Here is a 24,823-nt window from a genome sequence, read left to right as displayed (position 1 = left end):
CAGCAGGTCAGGCTTTGCTTAGCAGCCAAGGTGACTGGAAAAGCTCATACAGATACACACACCCATGCGTGTGCAGGCCTCTGGGCGTACACGGCACCACACGACCCCAGAGGCCAGAGCTTTGCCAGGCGCCTTCTCCCCAGGCCCGGCCCGACAGCCATCACACTCGCGCGGCTTCTTCTACGACCGACCCGCGGAACCTGCCCACCCCTCAGCCCGTCGCACACCCACGACGCCGGCGGGCCCCCGCCTGCCGCACCGCGCCGCCTCGCCTCCCCTCAGCGCGGCGCAAGGGGGCCAGGCGCCGCCGTTGGCCGAGCCCCGCCCGTCCCGTTCCTGCGCAGGCGCGGCGCTGCTCCTCTCCCCCCCGCAGGATGGAGGTGGTGCTGGCCGACACGCTGCTGGCCCGCTGCGGGGACCCCTGCGCGCTGCTGCGGGCCGTCTGCGCGCCGCTCTCTGCTGAGCGCGCGGAGGCGCTGCGCCTCCTGCTCCAGCGCCTGGCCGCGGGCGGCCTGCCGCCGGGCGAGGCCGAGGCGCTGCGGCGGGCCGCCTGGGAGGTGGCGCTGGAGCGGTGCCGGCCGCTGCTGCGCGGCGGGGAGGGGGGAGCGGCACCGGCCGGGGGGGTGTGCGGGGAGCGGCTGCGGCTGGCGCGGGCGGCGCGGGGGGCGCTGCGGCACTGCGTGCAGCTGTGCGGGGCGCCGCTGGCGGCGCGGCTGGCCCGCGACGCGCTGGCGGAGCTGGCGGCGGACGGCGGGGCGGGCGCGGAGGCGGCGGTGGAGGAGCTGGTGGCGGCGGCGCCGCGGCTGGAGGAGCCGGCGCTGGTGGCGCGGTGCGTGGCGGCGGCGCTGGCGCTGGTGCGGGAGGAGGGCGAGGGCGAGGCGGCGGCCGCGCTGGTGGCCGGGCGGCTGCTGCCGGCGCTGGGCGGCAACGGGGCGGCTCTGCAGCGCGTCTGGGAAGGGCTGCTGGGCGCCGGCGGGCCGCCGCGGGCCGGGCGGGCGCTGCTAGCGCTGAGCGCCCTGGCCGACGCGTTGCTGCCGCGGGGCCCGGCGGGTCCGGGGCTGGACGCGCGGCTGTGCCCGCGGTTCTGGCGGGTGGTGCAGGAGGGACTGACGGAGCGGGACGGGCTGTGCCGGAAGCGGGCCCGCTACCTGCTGAAGCGAGCCCTGGACCTCAGCGGCAGCCAGCCCGCCGAGCTGCGCTGCCCCCCGGACGGCGGAGACGGTACGGCGCGGCGGCGGCGGGCGGGGAGGGCGGCTCCGCCCGGGCTGAAGGGCCGGGCGAAACTTGTGCTTTTCTTGTCAGAGTCCAGTCTGTTCTGGTGGTCTGCGGAAAAGAATGAGAAACTTGTGCAGTTTTGGGAGACTTACATTTTGATAATGGAAACTTTGGAAGGAAACCAGGTAGGAGCACCGTGACACCTACGCTCGTCGTAGGTCGCAGTGATACCTTGCGGTATGTTAGGCACACGTACTGTAAATACTTATACTCGGTAAAATATTTCCAGTTTTCATGGTCGAGGGCATCTCAGCGTTAACAGGAATGTTTTTGTTTCGAATTTTAAATATTTGAAACACAGCACGTGTAATTCACTTGGAATAAATTAAGAACTCTCCTCTATCTTTGGCATAATTCTGGTTAAAGCAGTGGGTTGAACCGAGAAGGAAACCCCTGGATTGCATTTTATTGCAAGACCACGGGTAACCTGTTTCTTAGTGAAAATCAGACTATTGCAATAACCTCCTTTCAGCAGAGGGGACTATACAGATAAAGTAAAGCACTTCTGGCCCTGGATGAAAATCGTTGAGTTTGACTGAGCATCCAGTGCACTTGGCAGAAAGATTCCTGTTGGCTTGAGGCTTCCACAATTGTGTGGTGTGGTGGTGGTAACTGTTAGTGGTGTGGTTACCTCTTTGTAGTTAGTTTGTTTTATTTGTCCTGTAACTGAGAGAAATAGTATTTCCCGAAATGTTTAATTTTAGAGATTTGTTCTGTTTTCTGTACTTTTGATGAACAGAATGGTTGGTTATTAGGAAGTGTTATTATTATGATACAGTAGCACAGAACTGTCAGTATTTCTTCTGTGCTAACCTACGGTTGAGTGTTACATACCAAGTGCTGGGATCACTTGCATGGGCGTTGCGGGTTGATTTAGATGCAGTTATATTGTCAATTACTATATTAATGCTGTTGATAGTAAATTCTTGCCCATGACTAAGTGCCAGTTCTTAGGTTTGAGATATAAACTGACTACTTACATCTGATTTGCATTTCAGATCCATGTCATAAAGCCAGTGTTACCAAAACTAAACAGTTTGTATGAGCATGCTATATCAGGGGAAAAAGGTAAGATGTAAATTTTTATGAAACATGTCCTAAATATTAGGCAGCTGAGTCGCACTTCTTTCTCTACTGTTTTAGTAGCAGCTTTTTGTTATGTTTTGTTTCTCAGGTTAGATGTTTTCTGGGTGCCTGTTCCAGTTTCTGTGGGTCTGCATTACGCATAGGTTGCTTGGCAGACATGCACGAGCAGTGCCGCTGTGCTCCAAGATGCAACACGAAGAAATCCTAGCATATGCGTATTGCTTACTGTGCTCACGTACATGAAATATTTTTTTGCAAACCCAACTAAATGTTCCTTTTTCACTATGTTTTGCTTTACTTAAGCTAATGTGAAAATAAAACAAAGCCACAGATTCTTGAGGTGACTCTTATGACCAAGTTACCTGCACAACTCCCTCATTGGAAGTGGGGAGAGAAGAAATAAAATGAGTGTTGAGACAGTATGGTGAAGGATGTAATGTCACCTTTTGTAGGGCAAAACGGAACACACCTAATTGGGTAGTGCAAGATGTTACAAGTTAAAGTTCAGAGATTTGTAAAGTGGGAAGACTGTTAATGTGAAAGTGTTGCAGGTGAATACAGTGGTGAGATTTGCAGGAAAAAGGACATGGATTTTGCATTTGTTGGTCATTTTAATTTGTAACTACCAAAATTTAGAGGGTAAGTTTTGAAAGCCTAATTCTAATAGCTATAATAATCTTTATGAAATGTCCTGTGAATGGACTATGATGTGGTCCAGAATGTATGTTGTGTGTTAGTATGTTAATGTGTCACTGTCATTTCTGTGTCAGTTTAGAAGAATTTGCTTTTATCACAGGTTGTTGGTTGTTTCACCCGTCATGGCACATGTGCATCTATAAACGAATGTTTGAGAGTGAGAATAAAACACTGATGAAGGAAGGCATTCTTCATTTTCTGGAGCTTTATGAAACAAAGCATCTTCCACATTCACTCACTTTTTCGGAGGTAAGGTTGTTACTGTTACTTGCCAAAACAAACATATGTATGTAATTATCTTAAGACTAATTGCCCCAGTAGTGCTGGAATTAGACATGTTCTGTAAAAATACCATCTTATTTAGCTGTGCAAGTGATAGCAATATTTGTAAGTGGCATCAAATATATAATTACTTGAAAAATGGTCTGGCTGGAGGGATTGCGTTTTTGAGTGCAGTCATTCATTTCCTGTATTTCAAACTAATGCTCTCTAATTAAAGTTGGCTCACAATTTATTGAAATTTGTTACCAGAAGTGAAATTCTCAGAGGGTTGATTGATGCTTCAGATTTTAAGAACCCCCTGAACCTTTCCAAAATTATTAATTAATATTAATTGATTGAACAGATTCTTGGATAAACCTGGTCTGTGCATAATGTCTCCTACTCAGGGATGGATTTTGAAGATCCATTGCTAGATAACCCTGTGAGGAGGGGAATATCTCTGTAGTATAATCAGTACAATAGTACTGTATCCCATTAAAAATCAGACTTCAAAATATTCCATATATGAGAAGAAATATTGTAAATTTAAAGTTCTTAATTTTTTTTTAGTTAGTATCATTTGTACGTTGACTCCCCAACCAGCCTATACCTTAGTAAGGAATGACCTATATTATACTACTAACTTCTTCCTTCTCTCCTTCAGAGAAGGGGTATTGCCCTCAGAGGTTAACATTTCTGATTTATACAGACTTTTATAAGTCAGCCTCTTGATGACTAACTCAAAATGTACCTAGTGAAAAAATTGCTTTGCTTGTTTATTCTCCTGATCCCCCTTCTCTTTAGTTTCCTCCTGTTTTTGCTCCTACTAGTAACTACTAGCAAGAGTGTTCTCTAATTTCTGACTCTCTCTTTTTAAAGTCTGGTGAAATAAGCCTGGTTAGCCTCTATGTAACAGTGCCTTGCAAGTGTACATTTAGCCATTGTTTTTGTTTCCTTTTATCAGTTTGTTATTGGACCGTTAATGGATGCCCTCTCAGAAAGTTCCCTCTATAGCAGGTAAGCCACTGATATTTTTTTTAATTATTTTTTATAAATATATCAATTATTGGAAATATGTTCTAATAATACTGGTTTGAGTGTGTGGGTAAGGTCTTGGATAAAGGAAAACACATTACTAAACAAATGGTGTTGCTAAACTGCCTGACAGGAGAGTTTTCCATGGCTGTGAGTATGATGAAGTAGGTTCAATTTTATACTAGTAATGGCAACATAGCGATGCCTCAAGATCCTATTTTACACCTGGTGTTGAAATGCTAATTTGGAAATGAAGTGAGTTAGGATAAACGAGTAACTTGATAAGAAAATACTTCGCTATTTGCTTGCCATATAGGAAGAAGGGGCTGTTCTAATTGTTGCCAATTAATAACTGACTAAACATAAATTGTTTTTCAACAGTGCCTGATTATCTTTTGGGATATTAGTACTTCTTCACAGGAGACTGTTTGAGGTCAACAGATGACAGTGGACTCCCTTGGTGTACATATATTAAAAAAAACAGATGAAAGTTTGAGGCATTGCAAGTTGCTACACAGCAGAGTGCACTGATGGCATTCAGTCCTTTGTGCTAGTTGCGTGGAGAGTAGTGAGAATGGGGAATGGCATGCTCAATGCACTTCATGCACTTAGCATTATGCCAGATGCAATGGCTCGGTGGATTCAGCTAGCAATCTGAAACTCGGTTCAGAATGATGTTGGAGGAGCCTTGACTGAGTGACCTTGTTAGGCAGCTAGAAAAGTTGACACTCGCTATTTATGCACTTTTTTGGGGAAAAAAAATGTGACTGTCGCTTAATAAACTGGTGATCAGTTTGGATTGGGTGATTCTGGATAAAGTGTAGTCAAAATAGCTTGTTTTATCTAAACACGACAGGACAAACGTGACCTCTTTGGGGTCTCACAGCAGTTAAGCATTTCTCATCTGGATTAGCTGGCTGGGGTATGCTTTCCGTGGGCATTCACTGATGGGAGGTCAGAAGTTGAAGCAAGTGCTGAGTGTTTTGGTGTGTTAGAGCTGTGTTGGATCGATGCTTCCTAATCTTCTCTCTTAGCTCCTATATTTCTGGTGGAAGTGTTGGGATGTGTAGAGCAGGGTGCATGTTTGAGTACACCAGGAATATACAGAGTTGTTATGGTTAGTGTCAGGCTGTATGAGAGAAAACTGTAAAATCTCATGACTGTCTGATGCTAATCAGGATCCTGAGACTCCCGATAGGACACAGGCCATCTCTGGAGTGTTTCTTGAATCTTTACTTGAAGCTTTCTGTGCTGGTCAGTTGTTGTGTTTATACTGACTTTATAATCTTGCTCCCCAGCACGCTTGTGTAGGTAATTTGTCTTTGCTGTTCTCCAGATCAGAGTGGTCACATCCTTGCTGCGTACTACTGATCTTGTCCCGTGGGCCATGGCAACCCGCTCCTGGAGGCCCGTGTCATTCTGTGGGTGCGGGCATGGGGTTGACCTGACAGTGCCGTTTCTTACTGTGGGCTCAACGTAAGATGCTCTCAGGCCTGAGGAACTTGACTTCAGGCTGCACCTGGATGCCAGAGTGTGCTGCGGCCATGTCCTTGTAGGTGGCTGGGGAGAGTCATGCTGTTGTGACCGACACCATCCTCTGTGTGTTTGCTGGGTGCTGCTGGAATACCAGGATAAGCGGAGGACGCAGGCTGATGCGCTCCATCTCTGTGGCCTGTTGGAGCAGTCTCTGCAGCGAATTAACCACTGAACTGTGCTTTGGTTTTGTTTGGGGGCAATCCTACTTGTAGCTGTTAACATGCCAGTTGTGTATTTGATGTTTTGAAACCCAACAGGACACCAGGTCAGTTAATGGGAGCCTGTCCTCCTTTGGGAATGAGGCTACAGAAGTTTTTGGCTACTTATCTCATGCTTCTTCCAGATGAAGAGAAAGGTATGCTTCAATTTCACCTTTTATATTTTCTTTTTTAAAATAAACCAAATAAAAATTATGGACCCATTTTGCATATCTCATGTAAACATTTACGACTATTCTACATTACTTGAGAGAAAAAAGGAGTAGTTCTCTTTGTGGCCTTGGAGTTTCCAGAGAAGAGAGGGGTCTTCAGAGGCTCTGAGGGATGCTGCAGTATTATGCCACAAAATTATTTTAGGGGCAGACATGCATTGGAGAACAAGAAATCACTCTGGATTGTTTTGTTTACTTTTATTTTAAGGTAGTTTCCTGTTAAAATTTATTCAGAAGATGACAAGTAGGCATTGGTGCGCTGTTCCCATTTTGTTTCTTTCTATGGCTCTGGCATATATCCCTGTATGTAAAGTACTGGGTGCTGAAGGACTTCATGCTTTAAGGTAAAAAGTACACTGCATTGCGTTCTTACTGACTTCTTGTAAAGACATGCACTGAACATCTGGAGAGCCAGGATTTAATTCGTGTTTGTTACTTGTGGGAGGGTGTGATGGCTGTGCATGGGAATGGAAGGTTCTGTCTCCTTTATGTCTATTTCACGGAGGAAAGCAATTTAAGAACCAGTGTATTTATGTCTCTGACTTAAAAAATGAGTGTTTTTGCATTTCAGTCTTTTGTCATCGCTTCTTTTTTGGCATCGTTTTTCTCTGGTCTTCCATACTTCCTAACTGATATATATCAAACTTCTTCCTTTTCTTGTAATTACATTAAAACCTTGTTTAATGGCAGTTGAGACTATATCAAGGGACAACCCACAAAATTGAAAATTGAAAGACTTGTAAATAAAAGGCTAGGTAAAAGTTCTTGGCACATGTATTGTCTTTAATCACACTGGTGTTTCCTAAGTATCTGCTTTCACTTCCTAGAGCCACTAAAAATCAGTAATTATTCCAGTTTAATCAAATTTGAGCTTTGAAATAAAAATCTTGCTGGTGGTTGAACGAATATTGGATAAAAGTAGTTTACAAAAAAAAAGACACACCTCTGCTGATAAAAGATCATTGAAGGTTTCTTTATTTCTGTATTTGTTACAGATAGAAATGCAGATTTTAAATTACCAGTTTGAACTGATGTGATCGTGGGGGTTGTTTCTTCAGTTTTGGTTTTGTTTTGCTCCCTGCTCCACCCTGGCTTTTTATCTTGTCAGGTGTATGCTTATCCAAGCTTTAATGTCAGTTTTTGAAAGTACGTATAGCAGTAGTCTTGGTTCCAGGTTGTATGCTGTCTGATCAGGCTGATTGTGTTATACTTAGTAGAATATGTTAGTTAAATACAATCTACTATATTGAAAATAATCATCAGCAAATACATGAAAATGTTTAAACTTCATGTGTGTTTTCTACAGTGCATCTTTTTCTTCTTTCTAGAGATGTCCTCCAGTGTACTATGATTACACATCAGATTTTGTTGCGTGGAGCTGCTCAGTGCTATCTTCTTCAAACAGCTATGCATTTGACAGATGTGGTGAGTTTAGTTTGGGCATTTTTTTTTCTTCCTGGTGTAATAAAAATACACTAGCAATTTTACAGGGTAAACAGGATTAAAAAAACCTGCTAAATACAACACGGAACAACTGATTTTGCTGGATTTGCCTTTTTTTTTAGTAACTACTTAAAAAAATTCTGCAGTGTAAGTGTGGGTATGCTTCTGTTAGCTTTGGTTTTTGTAAGATGCATTTTTTTCATTACCTTCTATTAGTTGGTGTTTTCTTGTAGGGTTTTCATGCAGTAGTTATGGAATAGTATCCTATTTTGATATCCACTGTATAAACTCAGCTTTTAACATACAGAAATTAAATGGAATTTTCTGAAATACGTAAGAAAATATAGGTATTAGTAATACCAGAATGCTAAAACCACCGTTAATGTTGAAAAAGCAAGACCTTTATTATTTAGTAGTCAGAGTATTCATGTTTTGGTTGCCTTATAACATGCTTGCTTACTAGATGAGTAGACTGTCTTCCATGTTGTGTGTTATGGCTATAAACTTGACTAAGCAGAATTTTCTTTTGGAAATACAAAAATAGTACTTATCGGTGACTCTTACTCATTTATGTCCATTAATTTAAAAGGTGTCATCAGTGAATAGCACTATTCTTCTAGCTATTCATTAACTTTCGGATAGATTTGAATACTTGGGAAAATTGTGTACCTTGGTGAAGATAAGTTGGTGCAAAAGATGTAAAAATGAGTCTGTCATGGAAAGGAAAAAGCCAATTTCTTTTTCTGAAACTTTTGCCAGATGAGCAGACTTCTTGAGTCCTTATTATAGATGTTGTCTGTTGTATATTATGTTGGCAACTACTGTATCTTGATTGATTTCTTCAGGAGAAAGTGTCCCTCCCAGAAGTTTCAAGCTTGCTTCTATCCCTTCGACCAGAGGAGTCCCTAAGGAGGGATACCATGTTATGGATGGAGGTGAGAACTAGTGCTGGTTTTATGTTCATCAAACATTTTTAATACCTATACAAATGTATGATTTATTATTGCTAATTTAATATTTAAATAGTTAGCTACTTTTGCATTGGTATATTCTGGGATTTCTGGATGTGTAGTGCTGATGGATTTATATTTCACTTGAAAGCTGTGATTTTTTTTTTATTTTTATTTTTTAAAAAAATAAAATCTGTAGAGGGGTTGGTGTTAACCCTAAACGAATTATTTGGCAGATTCAAAATGGAAGAATTCTTGAGTGGTTGAAGTTCAGGTAAGGTGGGCAGGGAGAAGAATAGGACTTTTTCTTTCTTCATGCAGAAGTTCTCAATTCTGCAGAAGAAAAAGCTCTTTCTTGAGGTAGAGGTTTTTTTGAACTCCTTCAGAGGCTGTATGCTCCAGATAATTGTGTTTCCTAGAGTTCATCTCATATTGCAGCTGTTGGGTGTAACCGTATTGAAATGCAAATCAGAATCAGGTCTTACTCCAGATTTTTCATCCCTGAATACTGGTCTTACAGAGACTTCTGTATGTTCATCGCAGTCCTAGTCTTCTGCATTCTTTGCCAAGATGATAGGAATTAAATCACTATTGGTAAGCTGTACTAGTATCTGTAATCTCTCCCATCAGGGATCCGTGCTCACTCCTCTGATGGTTGGTAACTTCATGGAGAGAGTGCAAAGCAGGGCACCTTGTGGAATCCACAGAGCTGCGACTTGGGCTTCTCTCTCTACTTTTATTAAGAGTACCAGGTGGATGTAATATCCTCAGCTGAAGCTGCTCTTGCTCCTCCAAGTCTACAGGCAGTTACATCTGTATATTATATATATTCTCTTTGTAGTTCTGAAATTACTGTACAAAATAATGTGGATCCTGGGAGACTGAATGGGCCAGTGTAAGAGCTGCCTCTGATTTGCATGTTGTTTGGATGAACCCAGCGCTGGTAGGAATAACAGGGTAATATCAAAGGGAAAAATGTGCCTGCCATGTAGAGTGAGATCCTAAATTTTAAATTTCCAGAGGATGTACATTTTATGTCTTTGCAAGATGCAAAATGCTATGAAAAAGCCTCAAAGAAGAAATCACTTTACATATAGGATGTACGGAGCTAACTGAATACATAGATGTAACTTTGGTTAATTGTACAGCGATATAATGATAAATGATTTTTTTGCATCATGTTCTCTTGTTGTGTATGCTGTACTTTGCATACTATTCTGTTGATTTTTGGCATAAAAATTAAAAAAAAATGCAGCTCTCACTAGGTAACACTTGGCTGTGGGAAACTGTTTGGAGAGAAGGGAATTTTTACTAGTCCTGCTTATTTTTAAAAGCCAGGCTTTTTCCTATATTGGTACCAGTAACCTTTTTTTAAGGTATTCTGAATTACTCTGGAAGAAGTTTTTTTGATGGTAATTAGAGGGGAATAGTCTGCTAAGCCTCAAGGTAGATACAGTTAATCCTCCCAGTGTGGATTTGTTGATGTTACAGCTCGTATTTAACAGTGCTTTAATTTATTGTTACGTTGGCAATGTCAGTATAGAGCTGGCAGGTATGGTTAAATAGTAACATACTGGTTTTAATTTAGCTTTGCAGGTGGTTGCAAGTGAATGACAGATGCTTCAGAAAGTCTATAACCTCTGATTTTGAACATCAAGAGACATCATCATTATGTCAATATGTACGCAGTCTTGTGGGAGAGTACCTTAAGACACCAACATCTGAAAGTAAGTTAAATGTTTATTAATACAAAAAGATTTTGAAGATAATTTAAACAAAACGATTACAAAAATCCTTTAGATTCTAGAAGAGCTGTTTATGTATACCTATTCAACTTCTACCTAATTTGTGGTATTCATTATTCTTAAATTTGAACTTTATCTTCTAATTCCAGTTTTCCTTCATAAAATACAGTCCTGCAGTATTAATTGAAAGTTAAACCTTAACATTTGATTTTAATGCTGCACTGATGTTTGTCCATTAGATTTCTTTTCTTACTTTTTTGGTGGTGTGTGAAAATGCTGGAGTGTGGGGGCAGAGGAAGGCACTGGGGAATGTGAATAGATACAGGCTCTGTAGCTTTTCTCAGCAGAAAAGACCAAGTATATTTATGGAGAGCGATGCCATAAAGTTGCGCAGCTTGGCAGCTCATTACACACCTTGCTGCATGATGATGTTCTTTTGATCTTGGACCGCTTAGTTTAGAATTTTCTTTCAGGTACATTGCAAGGCAAATTGACTTTTTGAATACTTTAACTTTTGTGTGGTACTAGCTTGTTTGCTACTTAAGTACTGCAATCATATCAATTTTTTTATAGTTTTATAATGTCAAAAGTAAAAAATGAACACTTTCTTAATGTTATACCTATAGGATGTATAAAAACTAGGCCAGAATTTGCTCATGATAAATAAGTTCAGAAGCTTCCTGCAGCCTGGGAAACTTCACTTGATTGTCTTATTGTTAGAAAAGTTGCAAACAAATTTTGTCTGTTGATATTCCAAGGTAAATGCTTTGCGAAGAATTTTGGCAGATCTTCTCTCCTTCCTGTAACGTTTGTTTAGTCCTTGGTCTATATTATCTGTAATTCCATGGCAAACATCTGTGTTTCACTTCTAAAAAGTGATGTTTGTAATTTCCTGATCCGATATGAATATTAGCTTATAAGCAGCTCTGTGGAGGAAAAAAAGATAAAAATCAGCCATGACCAGCTGCTTGAACTGGACCTCCAAAGTGTGTTTTGCTTTCTAAATTCCCAAAGCCAAAAACATACCAGTCAAAAACCCCTAAAACCAGTTTGTGTGCTACTATTTAAGACACAATTTTATAGGTATGATGATGTAGTCTTGCATAAAAGATCAATGAAAAGAGAAACTTCAGGTTTTTAACTTCCTTTTGACAGAATAGTTGTAATCCTTCATATAACTCTTAGCTGCTCAAAATCACAACTGGTGTTTCTGACAAAGCATAGTGGAATTATGTTCTTGGTTAACTTGAGTATCCTAATGTATTTTTAAAAGCAATAGAAAAGTCTATTGGGAGCTACTACGTAATCTATGCTACTACAAACTATAACACATTGCCTAAAATTGATTTAAGCATAGAGGCCAATGAGATTAGCCTCTTTGAGGTGTAAAGGAAAACGTTTGAGCAATGTTTGAATTTGGTTTATATCTAGATGAAAGAATGCAAAAAAGTAGGAGTAATATTCTTGTTAGCATTAATTTTTGTTATACTACTAATTTATTTTAATAAGTTTTAAAAACAAAAGTTTAAAAAATTAATACAAAGGTATTTCTGAAATACTGTGGAAACCTTAAAATATCTTTAACCAGGAGAAAATTGCTTTATGCCTGACTGGTTTGAAGCTAAGCTTGTCACAACAATGATTCTGTTGGCTGCAGATGTGGAGCAGATGAGGAATAAATACAGGTAAGTATGAAATACCTTATTTTACATTTCTCTCTTTTTCAACCCCCTCACTCCATCAGGCTGCTACCGGATCCTTCAGAAGTCAGGAAATTGTCCATTTTTCTCTGTAGACTTTCGGTCAACCTGATCATTCCTTAGACCTTGTCCAACTGTTGCTGCAAACATACTGGGTAACATTTCTAAAGATACTTAAGTGACTTGGAAACGTGTCCTATTTATTTCCATAAGTGACTTCAGCACTTAAGGCAGATACTCAGAAGAAGACTTTCTTTTTAATTTTTGTTTTTGTGTAGTGGAAAAAGCAACATAGAATGGATTGAACTAGAGGCTTTCTTGAACCCTCTTCTGGATGTCTTGATGAAACTTGGCAGTAATGCTTACATACCAACACTGAAAACAGATAAAAGCCTACAGCTTCTCTTGAAGTTATTGCAGACCCGTTCGTTAAAATGTTCCAATACGCAAGATGGTTAGTGATATCTTCAGTATACTGTGTCTTATATTAATTACAGTCTAACTAAAATTAAGGTACTTACTGTTTTAAGGCTATATTGTCAAATTTATCCTAGCCTAGAAGTGGTAAATGTAACAGTTGACAGTCTGACGTATCTGTTGTGAAATTGAGCTGTGGGTCCAATCCTACAGGAGCTCTTCTGAAGGTGTCCCAAGGACTGGAAATTGAGACTATGGAAGGCTTCTGAGAAAGCAATTCTTATCCATTAAGATTAGATTCGCAGTTAGTTAACATTTGGAGAGTATGACCGTATTACAAATATTTATAGGCCTATTCTTTGCCAACGTATGGATTCCATTAGTCATTTAGACAGTTCAGAAAGGAGTTAGCACAGAAACCCAGCCTAACCTGCTTAGTTGCCACAGGTTCAGCCAGAGCCTTCCCTGAGTGTATAAAGTGATCCTTCTACACATACCATTTTTTGAGTTGACTGGTAGATCATTTTGTCGTGACTAACACTGTTCAGACTGCAAAAGACAGGATGCCTCTGATGATTTCACAGTATTAGGCATGATTTCAGTAGGCATGTTTGACTGACTTGGTTTAGTTTGACCTTGGTTGGAAGCAAGGAGCTTGAGGTACTCACTTAAGCACAAGCCTGCTGATCTGACTGTCTGGGAGTTTTGCCCTGCCACAGATTGAGCGCTTTAACTTGTAGACCTTTCAGGAGAGTCTGAACAAAATCTATGGAGTCCTTACTACTCCTGTCGTTAGATCTTGGTCAATTTGTAACCAGAATAGACTTTTTTTTTTTCCCTGAGAGCACATGAAAAATTGCAGTGTTATTGTCATGAATTAGGATGCTGAACTGGAACAAGAGGGATTTTGGCTTTTCGTTTCTGATTCCCCAGATTATTTGGGGATTTTTTTCAGTACTTTTTATAATATGGAATGTAAGAGTAGTTTTGGAACAGGGTCCACAGATCTATGCTTTTATGGGGAGGGTGGGGGGCGGGAAATATTTCAGGTTCTGCATCCAGGTTTCATAAAGATGTCTAAATGCAGCCCTGAAGTAAATGCTCACCCTCATTTTAAAAAGTACTTTATACATTCACCCTCCTTTTGAATTTTAGCTGTTTGACTGAAATATTGAGCACTAATTATGCGGACTGTTAAAGTTCATATTATGGGATGGTCTGTGACTGCTGAATTGGATTCCTTCAGATGAAACTAAAGTGGAAGATGGGCCCCAGCTGCCAGTGTGCATTCAGTCTATAGCATGAGGCTAGAACAAGCCTGAAGCTTGTGTTAGAACCCTACAAAACACATGCGAGTGCACGTTAGGTTTTTAGTATCAAGAATTTAACTCCATAAATAATTTCCTTGTGTGCCTTATTTCCTGATGTGCTTGCTGATGTAGATGTAATTGATTGCTCCTGCTTTGGGAATTTTGATGCCTGACTTAACGCGTTAAGTTCTGCTAACAGAGTTCTTAAGGTGTGGCAAGGCTGAGCATCAATCGCAGTGTCTCCATCCTTTTGAATGCCTCCATAGGTATTCAGCACAGCTCGTCGTCAGCAGAGTCTTTCAAGAGGCTTTCAGAATTGGACTTGTAATGTTATGTCTTTTTGTGTTAAGTTAAATGAGGATTACTTTTCTTTTCTTGTGTTATCTCCTACAGTGTTTTCAAGCTTCATCCCTCCAAGGAGAGCCAAGTAATAAATGTTGTTTCTGCAGCTGTGAATTCACTGTGTTGAGGGGTGGGAAGAGAAGTGCTGTAAAATACAGAAGTTTTGTTTCCATGTTGATTAAACAGGAGGTGAAAAGTCCTTCTGTCAAATGGAAAAGGATAAAATGAGAGGGAAGAAGGAAGGAGTTTAAGCTTATAAAACAAAAATAATAACAATTGGGAAGTGTTTCATTTAAGACTGCTTCAATGTAGATAGACGAGTCTGAAATGCGTGCTGAAATCAGCAGCATTTTTCTACAGGTCTTGCTGTCTGTACTGTCAGACTTCACTATTTTAAACAGTAAGTTTTTGCTAATTATTTTTTTCTAGTGTTACAGAGCCACTGCTAGTGAATTGGATTTTATGTCCAATGTGTTTATCTAAAGATTTTCTGAATTTTAAGTGCAGAAGACGTTTTAGTGATTTGAGACTTATGATGAAATGTGATAATAATCTGACATAGTTAAACTGTTCTAAACAAATTAAGCATTAGAAATGCAGTCCAATGAGCCATTTTGATAAAGAACTTTGCAAGTAAGTACCATATAGATTTGGAACTTTGGGAAATAATGTCCCTTTATATTTCTACCTTTTGAAGGCCTTTCATTTCATAATAATTTCAGTACATGCAGTGTTACTCAGAGTTAACTCCAGAAAAAAACTAGCTGGCTAACTGTCCTAAATGCTGAAACTAATGGCTGGTATTTTTAGAACAACGTAGTCATGCAGAATATTTTAACTCCATCTTCATATTAATATGTTATTTCTTTGGCTTTCAGCTTAGCCCTTACCTTTGAAGTGTGTTTGTGGTTAAATATGATTTACCAGAGTGACCTACCTCGATTATGTAATAAACTTGTGTGGCTTTGTTTGTGAAATGCTATGCGCACGCAATATACTTTATAGCCTGGTCTTTTCTTAGAGAAAGTGTTGCTTTTTGTGTTGTAACCTTGCCTTTTTGTTTACAATGTTAAGTCAGGAAGCTACTTGACTGAAATCTTGTAAGATCACTCTGTATCCAAAGCTGCATTATTTCTAAACAGCAAAAAAAACCTAACCAAAAAACCAGTTTTTACTTCAGTACATATTAGAAATGGATAACTGCATTTTTCTCACATACAGCTAGTTGTGGATATGGAAACTTTTGTTCTTTATTACAGAGTAAAATCATTAATAAGCTGTTTGTGCAGAGGGTTGGGAGTAGGACAAAAGTGTGCATTAAAAGTTGGAAAATTATGCTTTGGTCTTCTGGTTTTATGTGGGTTTTGGTTTGCTAATTCATGATAAATCTCAGGAAGGAGTATCATGTACTTTGTTTTTTTCAGCCCTATGGCTTACACAGCTAAAGAGTACAGAGCTGGTTTAAGGTATTCTTAGGTATTTGAATACTTAATACTGTGTAACTTTGACTCTTAATTAAATCTGCTTGATACAATAAATTTATTAAGGAAGTTGTATTTCTGCGTGTAATACATTTTTTTTTCCTCTCTTTGCACAGATGGAGTATTGTTTTTTATCTGGAAATCTCTAATGACACCTGTGGAGAGTATTCTTGAATTTGTTCTCCGACGGCTTACTACAAATGAGTTAAGCACTGTAAGTAATGATTATGAAATATATTTTGGTGCGGTTTTGCTTGTTAACTTGATTTACCAGTGTTCCTAATTTTCATATCAAATCTTTAAACACCTAGTAAGTCAGTTTTCATAGAAACAGTTCTGTTAACTTTGTAGTTTGGAGACTTTCAGTACTCAGCCTGGTCAACATCTTTATTGGCTGTCTTCCACTGTTTGCTCTTTGCTGTGGCCAGTGTTTAAGTTTATATCCCAAAGAAACCTGTGACTTTTGAAGCAAAATCACTTGATGGTAGAGGAGTTTGACTTCTTTAAAAATACCGTCTTGAACGTATCGAAGAACTGCACAGCTTTTTAGAGAGAGAGGAGGTACATGTTTCCTTCTCTAAAGAACTTTCAAGTCATGTGTCAGTAGACACAAGACATATGAAGCAAAATATTTACAGATGTTTCCAGATGGAGAAAGAGGAATTAGAATGTAATGTTGATGAGGAGAATGTTTTATTTTTGGAAGAAAATAGATTTCAGAAAGAGGGATTGGTGGAAGTTAAAAAGGTGGCTTAATTCTCAAAACTCAAAAGCTCAATGAAATATGAAGTAGGAACTTCGAAAGCAAGGTAAAAATAGATTAAGAGTTTCAAGAGAAGGATATGGAGTAAAAGAAAATGAAAAGTTCTAAGATCTTCCCAATTCTTTTAATTGTGATGTTTGATTATGTCACCTTTAATTTTATATCATAAAAGACAGAAAACCAAAGCAGAGACTTAAAAAGAAGACATCGGTTTAAATATTGTTCATTTAGTAGACTGTATTTGGATAGACTATTGGGAAGAAGGGAGAAGACCAGAAAGATTGGAAAGGAAGAGGTGACTGTAACAAGGAGATGGACAAAATGTGAAGTGGCATTATTAGAATTATTTAGTGAAGAGTGAGTTTAGAAAATAAAACCGGTTTAGGCTTCATTGGGAAAGTTGTATGGACAAGTATGCAGAAATGATAATGAACAGAAGTCAAATTTGCTTCTCGCGTTTGGGAGAGTGAGAAAAGTCTGTAAGTTGGAGGGGAAAGGAAGGCGTGTCTTTTCTGCAAGGGTGGAAACTTGGAGAGGAACATGGGGCTCTGGGGTACTTCCTCAGAAACAGTATGGAAAGTACAAATTAAAGGGGAAAATGCAAAGAAAGAAAATAAATGCAATAATGGACAGTCCCCAAAACACGAGTGTGATGGAAGATCAATGTGAAATGTGGTCCTGCGTCAAAGCAAAAGTTGGAGTTGAATCAGGAGAATGGCTTCTGAAGGTAAGTGAAAAATCAAAGGTGTATTTTCTCTCAAAACCAGAGGAAGAGTTCTTTCTGCATGCAGTTCCTTGAGTGCATGGCTTTATATGGGGATGTTTTTTACGATACATGGAGAAAAGTTGCAAGTACAAGAGGAGAATAAAAAGCCATAAAACAAGCAAGATAAGATAGCTATGAGATAAAATGTAGTTGGGGAAGAAGTGCAAGGCGCACCGTAGAGTGCGTACAGGGTGCAGTGCTGTGCTGTGATTCGACAGCTGAGGTGGCTTTGAACACGGCTTCTGGCGCTCAGGTGCTCGTACATGGCATCCCTCTGGGCCCAGGAAGGGAAGTTAAGTAAACTTACCAATCAAAAGAAGTGGAGATTCAGAATTTCACGCTGTCTCTTCTAAGGCATAGTCCTGGGCCTAAAACTAAAAGAACCTGTAAGATGAGAAGATTTAAAAAATTATAGTAAAAAAAAAACCAACCAAACTTAAATAAAAGGTTGTTCAACTGCAGTGACTGCTGTTGTTTTCCTTCTGCTAACATTGTTACTATTAGTTTTCTTTCTTTTCAGTTTAAGTTTCCTCCTCTTAGTGCTTCAGTTTACCTTTGTTTCCCCATTTTTAGGTTGGCGATCTGGATCGTTGTGATCTATACTTAGCTTTAATTCCAGAGATGGTGAATTTGTGCTTGCAAGTCAGCTGGAAGAAAGTACCATCTATCAGGAATTTCATTTTGTCCCTGACAAATGCATCTATTCGTAATCTTCAGGAGAGAAATTGTGAAGAGGTAACTTAACATTATTTACAACAGTAGATATTAATTAAAATAAATATTTTGTTAGTAATGCTTATATAAGTTTTAGATTATGTACACATAATTATATAAACATGAGAAATCTAACTTAATGTACAAATATGTATATATTTTATTATACATATTAATATAAATATATCTCATGTATAATAATAAAAAGTTTGTGTGAATATGTATGTGTGTGTATATATATTCCCTAACACATATGTGTCTTTAGTGGGCAGTATAATGTTAATGTAAAATATTCGTAGCGAAGATTGTTAGTACTTTTGGTATTTATATTACATTTTTTTAGAAGTCTGTATAGCTAAAGTAAAACTTTAGTTGTAGTAATGGACTATGTGTACTCCAAAAGCTTTTTCCTCAAATATGAACCAATCTTATAGAGGAAGTTACTGTCAAATGAAAATGCCTTTTGTATTAATGATCTGTTGAATTTCCAAGCTGGAACATACAGAGAAAAAGAAATTCTGGAACCCAGCATTCCTTTTGCTTTTTCATACAGTTATGTTCATTGTCCCATAGTTGTATGTATTAGGCTAGTGTATCTGAAATAGATATATCTTCAAAAGATAAAGAAACATTAATACCTTCTGTTAAAGGAGGAGATTTAAGATTTGTTGGGTGGTATAATCTTTGGTATTTTTGGGGTTGAATTATTGATCAAGAACAGTTATTAACACATTAAAAAGATTGTATGTATTTGATTTGCTAGGTTTACTTTTCTAAGGAAACAAAGAGCAAGAGATACTTTTTTATCCTGTGGTTATGTGAATTGCATACTTATTCCAGTAATTTCAAAGTAAACATTTTATGGTTCAAACTCAGTGTTCACTGGTGGCCTTTACTGCCGCCTTCTGAATTCAGTGGAATTACCTTGTCGTGGTGATTTCTTAAGTTGCACGTATAGTGTGTCTTCAGTTTAAGAAGGAAAAAGAAAACACCGAGTAATTACAGATGAGAAAAATCTTTTATGTGCTCTAGACAGCTGAAAGTAACTTGAAGTTATTTAAATAACATTGATCTTTTAATACTATTGGGGAACTGTATGCTTATTGATGTTTTTTCTGTTGAGGCTTTTTAGTTTATGCCTCTCTGAATATATGTGTTTATTGCACAGAATAATCATAGCAGGTGTTCTGACCTTTCAGCCTCTTGGAGCAGTTAGCATGTGATATTCCGAATTTCAGCTGTTTTGTTGCATTGGGTTTCTGACTACGTGGACCCACATTGTTTTTCTAATTGCTATCCAGCAATATATATAAACTGCTACCTGATAAGATAGAAGCATTCCATTGTAGTTGAGCTAGGCACTTGCACTTAATGAATAAGTGACTGTAATTTGCAAGACTTACACTCTTTTCAATGCTTGCAACTTGTGATAGATTGCACTGATCCAGTCAAGCAAAGTTATTTTCTTACCCTGTGCATAACGTAAGGAAGTAGAAGGATGCAGAGTTTGCTACCTTATGATGTCTGAGGTGATACAAATAGCATAGTGATACATTTGATAATCCTCCTATTTGTATCATATTAGAAGAAATCTGTGCACGTTTGTTCATGTATGATTTGGTTTTAATTAGGAGCCGAAACTTAAAGAGCAGATTAAAAAAGTAGCTAGCATGGCTTCACTTACAGCAGTTTGTGAGATAATGGATCGGAAACCTGAAGCGCACCTTGAATCTCTGCCTTCTGTGGATGCTCTGAAGAGGTTTATTTCCTTTTCTCAATTCAATGAACTATTAAAGAAGCCATCTTATATTGAAGAAAAAAGTAGGTATGTCTGTGCTATAGTTGCAGTAATTCTCCAGAATAAATTTGATTAGGCTGGAGCAGTGATTAAGATGCTGGCTTTTCCTGTTCTTTTCTTTGATAACTTTTTGCCAAGATAAAAATTCTGAACACAAGCTAATCATTCAGTTGCTCTTTTGTCTTAACATTCAGGTTTTAGAACATTAAAGCAGCCATAATTGATCAGACCACATGTTAATTTTCTCAGTCCTCTAGTGTTATGAAGCCAGAACTAGCTTTAAACTTTGCTTATCTTTATGCCAGTTTAAATATATATACACTACACAAAGCCACAGTATGTACACAAGCCAGTTTAAAAGGAAATTATTTACTGTTGGGGAGGGGAAGCTCAGAGCAAGCCTGAGGACCAAAAACCAAACGCTTATGACTAATGAGACTGCCTGAGCCCAGAACTGATTTTTTTGTGTTTTAAAAAAAAAATAAAAAATTGTAGATTTCTCTTCCATAAACTTGTCTAGTCTCCCCTTGAGCCTGTGTAAATTTTAGTATCTTGAACTATAGTGAGTTTGTATAGTTAAGTTTTTTCTGGTGGAGTAGGAATGTAGAGGATAAATTAATATATATTTAAGAATAATGTTCTCCTTACAGCTTATGCGAAGAAACAGCATCTCAAGGATGGGGGAAGATTGTTGCACGCTATGTTCATGACCAGTGGATTTGCCTTCGTTTCATTTTAAATTCATTTCCAACACTGGCTCAAGAGTGTGAAGAAACTTCAGAGATGTCATTATCTACAGTTCAAAGGTCAAGAAAAATTCTAGAGTCTGCATTAGAAGCCCTAACTATTCTTCCTTCAGACCAAGTTTTACCTGTGTTCGACTGTATGAAAGTCCTTGTTCCCAAGGTAAAAGATAAAACAACTGCACTATATTAACAGTTTGGGGGGTGATTTTTGTCAAATGTAACGCTTCTTTCTTCTGTTTTCAGCTTCTGGACTCAGTGGAGTCTCTCTGCATAGAAGCATTTGATTTAGCTTGGAAAATTATATCCTCTTTGAGCAACACACAGCTAATATTTTGGTCCAATCTAAAAGCGTTTGTTGAGTTCGTCTTTGATACTGAGGTTCTAGCTGTTGCTGCGAGTGCAAAGGGTCAAGCATATGCCAAAATAAAAGAGGTCAGTTTAAAAATTGTTTCCTGGGAAGTGAACATAAATTTTATCTGGATCTAAAAATGTATTTTTACTTTTTATTTTTCCTTCAGCTGTTGTTGCTAATTTTTCATTTCCAAAAGGTACTAGTTTGAGAGCTGTAACACAAAAGATCTGAGAATTAGATTGAGGCTAAACAAATATATTGTTTCTTTCACATTCAGCAAAATGGATTTTTTGGTCTTTATTTTATTTTTACATTATGCACTTCCCCTTCAATGTTCAGGATTTGCCACCCGAACTGTCACAAACTATTAGTATTCTGGAAAAATTATGCCTTTTTCTAATAGTTCAGTCTTTATGAAAATACTTTCTTAAATTAAAAGTTCAACTGTTCAAAACTTTAATAGATGTTACTGAATAAACCAACTTTAACTGCTTCTTTAAAGGCTTTTCTTTTTCTCTGTGAAGGTCCAGGTGGAGAAAACATAAAAATCAGAGTCAAGAGTTCAATGTAATTCTGCATGGTAGAGTTGTCTCCATTGTTAAGAAAAGGAAAAAATGAATTTTTACGCTTTTTTTTTTTTTTGGTACGATGTATGCAATTTCCTGTAATCCAGAAGTTCTTCCGTATGTCATGGTGTTCTTTTTTCATTTTGAGTCGTTAAAACTGTTTCAGCGCTGGAATGTTGATTCATCTTGGCTTTATACGCTGGAATGTTGTTTACTGTGTCTTTTCTAAATATTCTTTCTTGGGTTTTTTGCTTTTTTTCTCTTCTGACCATCAATTAAATGTTTGTGCAGAACAGTCCACAATGACTGCAAGACTTCTACCAGAGCAGTAATACATTATCTAGTAGTTACCAGTATATATGTATGCTTAGGCTTAGGGTCTCATGCCCTGCTTTGCACTTACACACAAATCACACTGTTGAGGGGTTGCAATTCTGTTTTGAAGTGACCGTAAGTAGCTCCGTCTTGGTGTCACACTTGAAACTGGATATAATAGTACATCTCAGCTTTATTTTAGCCCAGACACTCCAAAATTATTTTTAATAAAATACAAAAAAATGGAAACCTCCTAGCTATTTAAAATGGCTGTGATATCTCCATATTAGCCTTAAGTATTTTAAAATATAGTCCCATTTATTTTATCTTTTTTGTTCTTGAAAATTGGCTTCAAATGAATGTTACTGTCATCTATTTTCAACAGTAGATAGCACTACACATTTGTAGTCTTCATGTGGACCCAAGCCAAAATAAGACATGCATGCAAAGATGGTAAAAATATCTCTTCAGTTCTGGCAATCGGTTAGCTTTGTCTTTTAATGTATATCTGCAATGGATAATTTCTGCTCAGTACTGTAGTGACTGATGAGCTGTGGTTAGTTTTTTATTTTTCTTTGATCTTAAAATTTGTTTAAATTCTTAGAATTACTGTCTTAACTTCAGCGTGAGTATTTCAAGCTTTATGTAAGGTGTATTTTGCCGATGTTGAGAGTCTTGAGTCTGTGTGACAGCTATCCCATTGTCTGCAGTGGGACATACCATGACAGCAGGCATCAAGGAGGTAACGAAGGTCTCCTATACTCAACAAAGGGCATCTGGTCGAGCCACCTTCTGCCCCTTCATAAGAAAATGAAGATAAAGTTCCCAAGCAAGTGCCTACTTACGTATATTCTTATCCCAGTCGTCGGCAGTCTTTGTTGCCATTGACCCTTTGTGCAACGGCTATTTAGATTTAGCTAAAGAGAAAGAAAAAATGGAACTGCCTGATACTGATTTGTCACAGAAACATAATTTTAATTTTGTCTATCACAGTGCACTGTGTCTTTTTAATAATAGTTAGAAGGGGTGGAACAAAGGGGTATTTTTGAGCCAAAAAAAGGGAATATTGCTATGGTAAAATCCAGAAGGGCTTCTGCAGAAGTGCCCAGAGCACTGTGTTCTTAGGCTTCATTTCTTCTGCTGCAATTTTCCTTTTCCTTTCTGATTATTCAGATGTTAATTGTGCTAGAACTTAAATTTGTTAAATTTCCTTTGTGTGTCCTAGACTTTTACTATGTTAATGACACAATTGAAAAACATTTCAGGATTGAGAAATGCATAGTAAATGTCATGCTGCTTCCCTGTGGGTGAAACACAACGGTTCAATTTTGGAAATATTAGGAAAGTTACAATGCCTGGTTTTGCAACAAAAGAAAAGTTTGAATTCTTTGTAAGGAAGACCAAATGTTTCTAGGGTGGGTTTTTCTGTAGGTTTTTTTTGTTTGCTTGGTTTTGTGTGGTTTGTTGGTTTTTTTTTTTTTCCCCAGAAAGTATTTCTTCAGAGTGCATTTTAGTATTTCAGTTTAAGCTCTTCATGAGTTTCTTGGTGGTTTAATCCTTAGCAATTCAGAACAACTTTCTCTGTAAAACCAAAGTTACCGTCAAAGTATTGTCACATTATCAAAAGTATCATTTCAGAGTAGGGAAGAGAAGCAGCTTTGTCTTGTTTTCCAGAAGGCGTGAGAGTTCTTACCATTCCAATGGGCAGCTCTAACTGATGTTGTCTAGGAAGGAATTTACAAAAACCCCATCTGTTCATTCTGAACCTCCCTGTCCTCTCCCAAATGCTTGCAATTTCTTAGAAAAAATTTGCTTTGTAACTGAAGTTTACTCTTGCACTTAGCCTAATGAAGGGAGCAGGAAAGGAAAATTTTGCAGCCATTTTTCTTCTTTTGTTTTATTTTTCTCCTTTTTTGGAGAAGTTCTAGATAGCTGTTTCATATCTTAAATATGCCCTCCTCAAAAACAACCCCAAAATTTAATGGTACAAAGATATTTTTCCACTTGAAGTTAAAATTTGTATTTGAGTTAAAAGTTAACGTAATCCTCATTAAAGAAGAGAATTAGTGATATGGCCACCTACGGAAGAAATTTTGTATAATATTATTTTTTTTCTAAATTGGTAAGGATTGCTTAAAAACACCAGGTTTGTACTCAGGAAGTAAGCACAGATGCGTTTGTTTGTGGAAAGCATCCAGTGTTATATCTGTTTAAGCAAAGATCATTTCTGTCTGTTGTTGACAAAAGCACGTGCTGGCCCAGTTGTTGCCCATTCACCTGCCCGTATAATCAGGGAATTGTAAATAGATTGAAGACAGCATTAACCTGAGCAGAGATAGGATGAGGAAGATGATTGGATCTGCTGAGATAGATATCGCCGCAATATTATTCTAATAGTTCTAGCACTTCTGAAAACTAGATTTTGATTCTCTTATTTCTTCTTCTTTTCAGATAATTTTCAAGCTCATAGATATGTCCACTACAAAGACTGGAGTGTTCAATGTAGTCCTTAGTCATTGTTGTCGATCTTGGATATTTCCCACTGTTGATGAGAGAAGTGCCTTGACAAGTGCTTTCTTAAATGCTGGAAATTATTGTGAACTTATCACTGAGGCTTGTGTCTTTGGAACTGTATTTAGGAGAGATCAAAGGTATTAAAAAAAGCTTCATTGTATTTGTTATAATTTTATGCACTTTGTTTTCTTTTAAACTTTGAGATAACTATTGAAAACAGGTTTTGTATGCTATTCTGCTAATTTGTTGCTTTGTCGTCTTTCATCTGTGAAGACTTATTCAGGATGTGCACGCCTTCATAGAAAATCTTGGAGAAAAATGTGCAGCAAATGTTGTTACAGAAAGGTAATGATTTTGAGGATACATCCTACAAATTTGATGTGAATTGTGTCTTCGTTACGATTTGATGGTACAATAGGAAAGATGCTGGTTTTGAAGTCAGCTTCTTATCATAGAATCACAGAATGTCTCACGTTGGAAGAGACCCATAAGGAGTATAGTCATGATCTTTTAAAATATTGGTAAAAGGGATATGTATCACATCATAGTCATAATTCAAATACAAAATGTAGAAAATGCTAA

General features: G+C 38.6%; 1 protein-coding gene across 2 annotated transcripts in view; it reads left to right on the top strand.

The window, feature by feature from the left end:
* Window positions 1-335: 335 nt before the first annotated feature.
* The window catches only part of TARBP1 (tRNA guanosine 2 -O-methyltransferase TARBP1), a 37,764-nt gene continuing 13,276 nt past the window's right edge, over window positions 336-24,823 (top strand). For both annotated transcript variants that reach the window (XM_075748704.1, XM_075748705.1), the window contains exons 1-19: window positions 336-1,221; window positions 1,303-1,400; window positions 2,274-2,343; window positions 3,158-3,306; window positions 4,283-4,335; window positions 6,147-6,244; window positions 6,528-6,663; window positions 7,648-7,744; window positions 8,608-8,697; window positions 10,301-10,439; window positions 12,046-12,142; window positions 12,436-12,611; window positions 15,824-15,921; window positions 17,810-17,971; window positions 19,582-19,775; window positions 20,399-20,654; window positions 20,738-20,926; window positions 24,179-24,378; window positions 24,515-24,586. In XM_075748704.1, the coding sequence (XP_075604819.1) occupies window positions 375-1,221; window positions 1,303-1,400; window positions 2,274-2,343; window positions 3,158-3,306; window positions 4,283-4,335; window positions 6,147-6,244; window positions 6,528-6,663; window positions 7,648-7,744; window positions 8,608-8,697; window positions 10,301-10,439; window positions 12,046-12,142; window positions 12,436-12,611; window positions 15,824-15,921; window positions 17,810-17,971; window positions 19,582-19,775; window positions 20,399-20,654; window positions 20,738-20,926; window positions 24,179-24,378; window positions 24,515-24,586 (3,221 nt within the window). In that variant the 5' untranslated portion in view covers window positions 336-374. The remainder of the gene's footprint in view (window positions 1,222-1,302; window positions 1,401-2,273; window positions 2,344-3,157; window positions 3,307-4,282; window positions 4,336-6,146; window positions 6,245-6,527; window positions 6,664-7,647; window positions 7,745-8,607; window positions 8,698-10,300; window positions 10,440-12,045; window positions 12,143-12,435; window positions 12,612-15,823; window positions 15,922-17,809; window positions 17,972-19,581; window positions 19,776-20,398; window positions 20,655-20,737; window positions 20,927-24,178; window positions 24,379-24,514; window positions 24,587-24,823) is intronic.

The sequence above is a fragment of the Balearica regulorum genome, chromosome 3, assembly GCF_011004875.1.
Source record: "Balearica regulorum gibbericeps isolate bBalReg1 chromosome 3, bBalReg1.pri, whole genome shotgun sequence".
Classification (NCBI taxonomy): domain Eukaryota; kingdom Metazoa; phylum Chordata; class Aves; order Gruiformes; family Gruidae; genus Balearica; species Balearica regulorum.
Note: the sequence above shows the minus strand (reverse complement) of the source record. Positions and strands in the feature narration are given on the sequence as shown.